At 38.9% G+C, this 10,709-nt stretch overlaps 1 protein-coding gene across 2 annotated transcripts; it reads right to left on the bottom strand.

Moving 5' to 3' along the window:
* Window positions 1–427: 427 nt before the first annotated feature.
* Window positions 428–9,439, bottom strand: Ccng2 (cyclin G2). Of its 2 annotated transcripts, none has more exons than XM_046459141.2 (8): window positions 9,078–9,439; window positions 7,929–8,066; window positions 7,180–7,317; window positions 5,662–5,912; window positions 5,257–5,335; window positions 5,063–5,161; window positions 2,783–2,988; window positions 428–1,854 (listed from the first exon to the last, which is right to left on the bottom strand). In XM_046459141.2, the coding sequence occupies exons 2-8, from the start codon at window positions 8,064–8,066 to the stop codon at window positions 1,731–1,733; spliced, it is 1,035 nt and encodes a 344-aa protein (XP_046315097.1). In that variant the 5' UTR covers window positions 9,078–9,439; the 3' UTR covers window positions 428–1,730. The 2 variants fall into 2 exon arrangements, with proteins under 2 accessions (XP_046315097.1, XP_046315100.1); XM_046459144.2 differs by lacking the exon at window positions 9,078–9,439 and adding an exon at window positions 8,155–8,545.
* Between the last annotated feature and the right edge of the window lie 1,270 nt (window positions 9,440–10,709).

Raw genomic sequence — 10,709 nt, 5'->3', positions numbered from 1 at the left:
TCTACAAAAAAAGATCACCTCTTGCAAAACAACCTGAGACGTAAAGATCCAAACAGCCAGTAGCCAGCAGGACTCCATCCATGCTTATTCACTAAGCAACATTGTAATTAGAATTTGATTTGTCAGAGATTGTACTGACCTGCCAACCTGGGCATTCTGGTTGCCTTTCACAGTAATTTAATAGGCATTCAGGTTAATTCCCAGTCTCTGAGAGCTTACTTTAATATGAATCCACCCCAGAGAGAAGTCAATCCTCAAGTGACAGATTCACTTTGGGTACTTTCAAGGCAGAACGAAACTGTGGTAAGGAGCTATTACCCAAAGGACTTTTGGTAGCCAGTTAGAGGGCTGACGGTAGAGGCACTTCAAGCCTTCTCATTGAAATTCAGCAAGTATTTTTACCAAAAGATTAAAAATTAAGATGTGATTGCAAACAAAAATTCAGTGATATTTTTATTGAATTATAATCTATTATCACTTCAAAAAAATCCACTTCAGAAAACATCCAATGGATGTTGACTTACCAGTAAAAAAGTAAGTCATCCATGTCTGATTATAACACCGAATACATAATAAATTATATTTACATGCAATGACTAGACTATCACACACACAAGGTAAAAAAATACAGTATTTTATGTACAATATTAAAGATTTACATTTTCATATACAGTTTTATAAAGTTAAAAATTCTCTGTACAAAATCTTAGGTGTACAGAGTTTTTATATATCCCCATCCATACAGCTGGATCACAACAGATTTGCTTAAAACTATAATACTACAAACACTGGAGTTCTTTTTACTTCATATTAAAATCTTGGCACCCATATACTAACACATTATTTTTGAAATGTGAATTACAAATGAAATAAAATGTGATCATGCAGACTTTTTAATATAAGAAAATGAGATAAAATGTGCTTCTAAATCAACATTTATCAATTCCATAGTTAACCTAGTTCTGTTTAACTTCCTGTACTGCTTTCATACAGGTACATGCAAAACTAGCAGATTATGGATTTTTTAATAACATTAAAATAATACTATAGTCTGACAATACTTAGGCATTAAGGATTCAACTATCTAGCAACTCTAGCTTAACAATTATTTCTGCTTTAGCAGAAACCTCAATTAAAGACATTATATACTAAAATTCACAGAAATGTTAACAATTCCTAAGTTTATAGGATCTGCATCAAATAGTACAATGGTCACTTAAAAAGCAACAGAATATGTTTGACATTTAAGAATACTGTGTAGTCTCTGTTCTGAGAATGAGAGAAGAAAATCTAAGATAAACCATGAAAAGATTAACCATTGTCCCTGCTAAGGAAGCACTTGCACACTCCCAATCTGTTAAATAAAGACACCTGAAGGCTTTATAAAAAAGCTTACGCTACACTACTCAACTTTAAAAATCTTCTTGAAAAGTAACAAATTAAAGGTATCAGCACCTTCCTTCCTGCCCCAGATAGCTAAAGACCAACAACAAAAATAAAGTGCCAATATCTAAAGTATTGTTAATTATTTAAGAGGCACTAACCCATTTGATGGCTTAGGATTTAAATATGAAAATAGGCCAGATCTGATCTGAATAATAAATAGAAGGTAGGTATTCTAGTCCATGTAATTCCTGCCTAGATGGGGGCTGGACCAGAAAACCACCTACTCCCCCATTTATTGCTTTAAAACTGGTAGACAAATTTAAACTCTGACACAGAACAATTAGTTAAGATGGAAAACACAGTGTCTGTGCCACTTTGAAATCGAAAAAGAAGGTGCACTCTTGGTCACTGGGTGGAGAACTGCTGAGACTCTCTTCTCCACAACTCATATCTTCACAAGAGTCCTCACTAAAGGGAAAAAGAGACAAAAAGAGTGGATCGTTACTTAAAATACACAGATGCTTTATAGGAAAAAGAACTAAACTGTAGTCTGTCTATATGCTGTAGTCTATATGAATATCTCTAGTCTTAGGACTTTGTATACAAACGTTATTCTTTATAATACAGAGCCGAATTTGACTTGTAAGGATCTCCTAGGGTGAAGTTTATTGTAATCTCATTAGAAAATAATTTTTCTTTAAGAGATTTACACAAATTACTACTTGCCAAACTAATATTCTTATTCCAAATAACAACTCTTGCATTAACTAATTAAAGAATTCTAAGTGTTTTAAATCCAAGAAATGCAAACTAAAGACAACATATGTCCTATTCCATAGTCTATTTAAATGTCTTTCTAGTATCAATAATCATCACTAATCCTCTCCAAGTATCAAAGCAAGAAACCAACAAGCTACAAAAATGAAAATTCCAGTCTTTTATCTCTGTAGCATAAAACAATCAAGTTTATTAAAAATATTCACTTTACAAAAATGATTAATTCTAAAAAAGAAAATGACATTTGGCAAAACTGAAAAAATATCTGTAGAACTTGGCCCCTTTATTTTCCAGTCACCTACCCCTCAGTCTCTTCCTCATAGCATCATATTAGAAATTCATTTGAACATTAAAAAGCCTAGAATACTGTTATTTGTTTTAACTGATCTATATTTCAAAGAGCGGGAGACAGAGACAAAAACAACCTTTTTTTTAAGGGGAGGCTTATAAATTATTATCATTTTAATGAAACTGCTGGTTAATTTTTTTCTTCTGAAGAAATTATGCAATAAGAGTAGGACCTTTTTCTGATGCCTTATGTTGCAGTGATCCACAGCTCTTTTTCAATAAAAATTAGTTATAGTGTGTGGAAGTCTAATTAGCCAAGATACCTGCTTACCTTTCACTTTCATCAAAACAACCCCTCTCTGGGATTGTTGGCAACTCGGGAACACTATAGTAGCTATTGTGGAGGTTCTGAGCTGTGCGCCTTGAAACAATCCAAACTAACTTCTTAAGATCTGGTTTGCAACATTCAGGAGAAGAATATTCAGCTAAACATTTAGATACTAGCTCCCTCCAATAGAAGAACTCGGTGTCATTAATCTGTGAGGAAAAAATATATATATATTTTAATGAAGAGGTCATAGCACTGGTTCCCAAACCCTGCACTTGGAATTATCAGGTGATTGGTTTAAAAAAAAATATTATAATATTATAATTTGATACAGAGTATAACCTGGGTGTCAAGAGATTTTTAAGTCCCCCAGATAATTTAAATGCGATCAAAATTTGGGAACCAATTTTATAGGAAGAGCACTATAATTTACATAGCATTCAATACATAGAAAGGTTTGCCTACTCTAACACACTGACTTAAACTGTCTTTTAATAAATCAACTATCAAATATATTATACTTTTCTTTCCCCCACAAGTATATTCTTTACTAGTCCCATGCAAAAAAAAAAATTAACTTTCCTTTTGTTACATAAACATTGTTATAGAAATCAATGTTGTTTCTATAACAAGACACTGTATAGGTTGCTAATAATATACATTTATATTGTGACACCAGATATAAACTAAAGGAGAAGTTACCAATATGAAAGAAGATCCCCCCACCAAAAAAAAAAAAAAAAAAACATAGTTCCTTCACCACTGGGTAATGCCCAGTTTATTTCATGGAATCAATTTTCACTGATGATGCCTCCATATATCACCATTAATAAGTTCAGATGAAAACTGTAAAATTATGATTAAAAAGCCTAGAAGTTACCAACAAAATATTTCACATGCCCTTCCACCTCAAGCAGAAGGTTTTTGTATCATCTTGGCCTCCATTTCCACTAGATTCAGTCACATGTTAAGCCTCCTATAATCTGGCTTCAACCAATCCTTTCTCACTACTCTATTAACATCACCTCCAAGACATCAATGACTTCCTTCAATTTTCATTATACTAAACTTCTCATCAAAATTCAATACTCTTGGCCACCTCCTTCTTAAAAACCTCTTTCCAACCTGACCATGCTCTTACTTGTCTGGATGTACCTCTCTATCTTGCTTGGGTCCTAAGGGAAGAAAAGGGCAATACTGAAAACCCTAGAGCTTCAAAGAAGCTCCCTAAGTTTCTTTAGGTTTCAACTATCACTTCTTCATGGAAAATTCCCAAACTAAATCTTTAACCACAATTTATCTTCTGAGTTTTTATTCCAGGCTGCCAAACACATGCATGCCTGGGTATGCAAGCATCAGAAATCATACTTCTTTCATCACAAATTAACTTCTTCCAAGTTTCTTTGAATTATGCCAATATTCTCTCCATTCTAGGTCCAAATCTTGGTCATTCACATTCCTTGCCTCATTTCCATGATTGGCTCTGAAAACTATTGCTTGTGTTTGATTTTCTTATTCCTGCATGTGGCTATCACTCAGACAGTCTACCTGCAAGCCTACCCTAAAATGACTTTCCAAACCCATCTTCTAACAGTCTACTAATTTCTTAAATATAAGCTTTATTGTGCAAACCTTCACTCTTCAAGAATTTCTTAGCACTCACCAGGCTCCTCTCCTGGTCTGCCATATATCTTGGCTAACAACCCCCAAACATTCCTATATTCACTATTATCTGCATTGAAACATGATATAAACAACAGAATACACTATCTCATGATTTGTTTCCTCAACTAGACTATTAGTTTATAAAAACAAACTGTGCTTATTTTTGCCTTACCCCTCTTTTTGACTGCAAAAACACTGGGATGGCCTGCCTAAGAGGCTTAAAAAGAGAAATAAGGCTGATGTTAATTTGGTAATGCTACTAATGAAATGATTCAGCCCTACAGATGAGAAGGAATGCCATCCTATTCTATTAATGCACATATTAAGTCTACTTCCTAGTATACATTTTAAAACAATGTGCATGTGGCAATATATACAGCTTTATTAGCCTCTGACGTGATACTACAGAAAGAACACCTGCAAGCAAACACAGTGCTGGACTAACTGATCAAACTCCCATCTAGCTTAATATCCAAAGCTGTATTTATACTTGATATATAAGAAAAAAATGAATACAAAAATTAAGAACCCCATACTATATTACTTAATATTTAAGATACCACAGGGGGAAAAAAATGAAATATCAGGAAAAAAAACCCTTGGACTTAAGATATTTACCTTGGAATGCTTTTTAACAAGCAGGAGAATTTCCAGTAATTCAACGGATTTCAAAGTTTCTACTTCCAAATTGAGAAGGCACAAAGCTAATATAGATGGCTATCAAAAGATAAAAAGAGAAAGAAAAAAGAAAAAATTAAATTTATTTTTTAAAATTCAAAATAGAAACTATGAGATGTGTAAGAAATACTTACTTTTGCTTTGGAAAAGACAAGTCGGCAGTTGCAAGCTTTCAGCTGAGCTTCTAGTTTGTCAAGGCTCAGTATTTCTTTCCTATAAAACACAAAATGTCAAAGTCTTAAATGATTTTAAGAACTTCCTATTAAAAGTGCAAGTTATCTGGGTGTGATGCTGCATGCCTGTAATCCCAGAGAACTGGAAGGTTGAAGCAGGAGTATCCCAAGTTCAAGGACAGCTTCAGCAACTTAATGAGGCCCTAAGCAACTTAATAAGTCCCCAAAACTCAGCAGCACTTAACCACTGAGCCACATCCTCAGAATCAAAAACCAAAAAGAGAACAAGTTGAAAACTGGCACCCTAATATTTTACTGTTACAGCAATGCTCAAAGTACAAAACTTTCATTATTAATCCCACTAACCTTTCTGATATATGACAGAGTATAATAGTATGATATAAGTGCAAAAAGTTTAAGGCAGTAGTAGCTTCCAATTCATAGTGCAATTTTTCTGAAATTATTTTTTCCATCCGTTTTATGTCAGAAGCAGTACATTTACACTGACTAATCCGGATTACATCATGAATGGACGGAATATTGCATTCTTCTTCAACTATTCTAGCAGCCAGCAGAAAACAACAGACTCCAATGCAAGATAAATGTTTAGGTTTCACCTGGAAAACAAAAACAAAAGAATTCTTTTAACTGTCACTTTAAGTATAGCAGATACTTAAAAATATATAGTAATCATGCCCCTACTCTTAAAAGAGAACACAATCCAGCTGCTTCTCTTATATATATTCACTTGCCTTTACCCACAATTATACTCATTTTTACATTTTAGAACTTCTTAGCATTTGTTTTTAGGCCTGGCATGGTGGCACATGCCTGTAATCCCAGTGACTCAGGAGGCAAAGGCAGGAGGATGGCAAGTTCAATGCCAGCCTCAGCAACTTAGCGAGACCCTGTCTGAAAATAACAAAGGGCTGGGATGTAGCTCAGTGGCAGAGTGCCCTGGGTTCAATCTCCATCCCCAGCACCAGTAAAATCAAAATCCAGTTTAAAAAAGTAAATAAGGTTTTTTTGAACATTTAAAATACTTAAATGCAAGGGGAAAAAAACACAATGCAGTGAAAAGTTAGATTTCTAGCACTGAGTAATACTCTGTAATCTTTTAAATTTTGTAAATCTAAAATAAAATCTCCCTCAAAAAAATTGAGCTTTTCAACGTTAAAAAAAGAAAACCTGCTACATCTTCAGATATAAAAACAATACTTTCTACAACTTTTTATGCAAAAAATCCTTAAGAACTATTCCATACTTCTACATTATTTTACCCAAGAGAAATATTGCATCAGTTTGTGCAGCATGTGGGACATGTATAAAAGATGCAATGGACAGATGGCTGTCCTTTTCTTTCCAGTGCCCTGAAAACTGACCTAGCAGCTGAGAGCAATCCTACTGGCAGGAGAATTACCACATTTTTCTAACAGTTGCTAGTGATTGTTAATGACTGTGGCTCACTTTCAAAAGACTCACAGGGAAGGGTGTCTACTTCATTTGTTGTGTTTTGGAATTAAAAGCATCTAGGCTCTAATAGAAATGTGATGATTTGTGCCCAGCCAGACTGCGGCAAAAATGAAAACTTCTTTTGAGAACTGTATACATATTTATATTGAGTACTGAAAAAAGTCTTCTTTTTGTCACATTTTCCAAGAAAAAGTATTTAAGAGGTACAGCAAAACCTAGTATAAGATACAATATACACTTAAAGTCTCTTGATCTGGCATTAGCACTAACAATCACAATTCTTATTATAAATGTATATGTATAATAGACTTCTGTTACGTTCACTTAATAAATATTTACTGAACCCTTTGTGCTAGGCTCTGGACATAGAAAAGGTATTGATAGGATGTAATTACAGAAATGATTAAATACCTTCATAAGAGCCAAGAATCTGTCCAAAATATTGACAGCTAGAACAAACGTTTCAGTGCAAGATCCAAAAAAGTTAGTTAAACTCCTTAAATCTTCTACTTTGGCATTTCTCAATCTTGAACACAGAGTATTATCATTCTACAATAAAAAAACAAGAGCCAAAGTTAATTATATTCTTAAAACTATATAAATGATGCACAGATTCAAAGAATAAGGTATCCTTTCCCTTTAACTTTCAACAACACAGAGGGAAAGAGTGGTTAATAAAGCTTCATCAGATGTAAGATGTAAAACACTAATTTAAAAATCACATCATAAAAGAACTTCAGCAATTCAACATAACCTGAACTTTTGCCACACTCCTGAGGGCAACAGCAAATACAGTATAATTCAGTTCCCTTAGAATAAATGTTTCCTTGCTTGTTTTTGTTTTTCTAAAATCAGCTAAGATTCTATAAATATTTCATAGGCAGAGGGTAGGAAATGAACTGCTCAATTCTCTAAGAGTCTCCCACTCAGAAGAAGCAGGCTGGGGAAACTAACATCTGAACTTCTCTATACTTGGTATTACTTCCTTTCTTGCTAAGAAACAAAAACACGATCCTGTACAGTATTAAGGTTTTTCTTAGTACTCCAGGAAGACCAATTTTGGTCTTTTGCTGGCCTAAGTCTTCATTCAATTGGAGGCGGGATCACCTTCTCCAATCCCCATTAGCTACTTGAGCAAGTCCTCCTTCCTGCAAACTTACCTCTGGGGTAGCCTCAATCAAGCTCAGCCCTTTCTCTCGAGGTTGGAATCTCTGCTCTTGTTCCAGATAGAAACTCAACAATCCAAGGAGCTGAACTCCTTCACGATCTGCCAAGTACTCTGCCCCCAAATCCTTCATCTGTAGCAAAGACACCACATAAGGTTAAATATGTAACTTGGGGGTGCGGGCACCGTGAAGTAAGGCAGAAAAAAAATGATGGCAATACCTCCAACGAGGGGCGCCCCAGCACACCCCTGCAAGGAAATGGTGGTGAGGGGACCAATCTGCCAGAACCTCCCTGACCGCCAAGGAGGTGTGGCAGGGGAAGGGCTTGTGGTCACGTCCGCTGGCCAGCGCTGGGCCAAACCAGCCAGCCCCAGCTGAGGTGCTTCACAAACAGGAAAGTGTCTGCGGGTTGGCAGCGTCCCTAGGGTCTGCCTATCTACCCCACCTAAAGCTGTGCATAGAGGACTTCTGTCCAGGGGACTGCACAGGGACTATAGGGACCAAGCAGGGAGCCGGGAAAGCTCCAGGGTTCTGGAGGTGGGGTATTGCACAATAGGAAGGAGGGGAGAAAAAGTCTCGCGACTGAACAAAGAACCAGAGGGAGGAGACTCTCGAGCTCCGCCCCGCCTGGGGATCCCAGCACCAGAGACCCCCGTCAAAGCCCAGCCTCCAAGATTTCCCTATCCACTTCCGCAGCGCCAATTACTTAAGTACCCCAAGTGCCAGACACCCCAATCCGAGAGGGGGCGTGGCCCACTGGGCTGGGGTCGAGATACAGAGCTTCAGTCTGCCCACACCGGAACATCACCAGTGAATCCACTCACGCTTGGGTTCCGCAACTGTGCGGAGCTCTGGGGCTGTCAATCCTGGAAGCACCACCCAAGCAAGCCCCCGTGACAAAAGGAGGTGTGGATGCCGAAGCAGAGAACTGCTTTTAGCCTTGTTGCCCCCTTCATCCACCCCACCAACATTGACTGCCGCAACTCCCAGGGGCTGGAGCAAAGGGCAGGACCCGGGCTGTTGGGGGGGGGGGGGAATGAGGGGTGGGCAGCAACCAGAAGTCTCTAATCACCCTCCCCCATCCCCACTACAATCTCGAGGAGGAACAAAGGAACCCAGAGCAATCCCAGGAGGCCCACTCACCGTGCCAAAGGTGCGCCTCCACGGCCCCTGGCGTTGCACTTCAGAGTATACGGGGTGCGGTGGGGGCGCCGGACCCGTCTCCGTCTCCGAGGTCTGGGACCTGCAGCCTCAGCGGTGCCCCGGGGCCGACATCCCAGCCTTCCCTCCTGCCGCGGCCGCCTCGGCCTTACAGCCCTGTCTTCATCCTGCTCCCCCCAGCGCCCACCCAGCTCTGGGCACAACGCTGACCCCTCACTGCCGGTGCCTCTACCTGCACCGCCTTAGCCTCAGCGAGGCCCCAGCAAAGCCCTTGTTTTTGTTTTTTGAGTTTTCGACGCCCCCAAGGGGGCGGGGCACGTGACTCTCCGCGGAGGAATCCTTCACTTCCTCCACAGACTTTGAAAAAGAGTCCCGCCTCTAAGCCACAGTGTCCAGTATCTCTCTGGGCCTCCACAGCCTCTCCTAGGCTGTACCTAGCCAGCCCCCGCCCAGTTACAAAGGCCGTGGGTGGAGTCTGGGCATCCGTCTCATTTCACGATTGAAAGGAGGAAAGGGCAGTGAGCTGGTTGAGAGGCGGAAGGAGATCATTTCTGGTCTCATCGCACCTTTTAAAGGTCCCCGATTTGTTTTGTTTCCCCTGTTTTGAAAAGTCCGCCCAAAGTAGCCGGGTCTCTGATTGGATACGGGTGGGGTGAGCAGAATGCGGAGGACCTGATTCACTTTTGAATCTGGATTGGCTAACTGATTAGTTTTTGCGCCCTCTGATTGGCTCTCGCTGTATCCTGCACCTCTATCTTCCTCCTGGCCTTAGCAACTCTGAGGTATGGGTGCGCATGCTCAGATTAGGTATCTTTGATGGCATTCAGTTACCTGCCTCGGGTCTGTGTCTTTTCTCCGGGGCACCTCCACCTGTCCAGGGAGATACACTATGCTAGACAGTCTTTGTGACAACCACTTCTGCCAGGGGGGGAAGTCTTGTGTTGTTTTTTTTTTTTTTTTTTTTTTTTTTAACGTTTCTTATTTTATCCGGAGCTATTTTGCAATAACCAATCAAGTTACTGTAACATTTTTAGGGTCTTTAAAATGCCATCATGTTTTGGTATTTGTTTAAAATTTTTCTGACCCAGGAGGGGAAAAAAAAAAAAACGGAGATAGATGAACAAGATGGACAAAAAATGGAAAGCTGGTGAAGCTCGGCGATACAGATTGCATGCTTATTCTTTCTACCTTCTGTACCTTGAAATTTTTCTATAATTAAAAAAAAAAGTTCAAAGGAAGGTTTTTTCAATAAAAACTGCGTATGATGAGGGCACCTAAACATCTAATCACTATAATAGCATTCCTCCAGAGATTGTGGTTGTGCTGTTGTTTTAATGAAGGCTTCCAGAGCTGCTTGGTCCTCAGTAGCCCATAAAGTACCATTTATTGTCCATTATAATTAGTATAGTTATTAAGGTGGACACCTCTCCCGAGGCGGGGCAAAAAGCAAGCCAACTAGGTGCCTTAGGCTGGAGAAACTTTCACACGGAATATGTTCAGGAGATGTAAGAGACAACCCGGGAACATTTATAGTTCCTTTCTGCCTCCTCAATCCTCGTCTCCTGCCAAACTTGAAAACCCATAAATAGCACATTCATGAGTTCTAATCTAAAT

This window comes from Marmota monax, unplaced genomic scaffold (genome assembly GCF_021218885.2).
Source record: "Marmota monax isolate L192 unplaced genomic scaffold, Marmota_monax_Labrador192_F-V1.1 WCK01_AAM20220418_F8-fsc00112, whole genome shotgun sequence".
NCBI classification, from domain to species: Eukaryota; Metazoa; Chordata; class Mammalia; order Rodentia; family Sciuridae; genus Marmota; species Marmota monax.
Note: the sequence above shows the minus strand (reverse complement) of the source record. Positions and strands in the feature narration are given on the sequence as shown.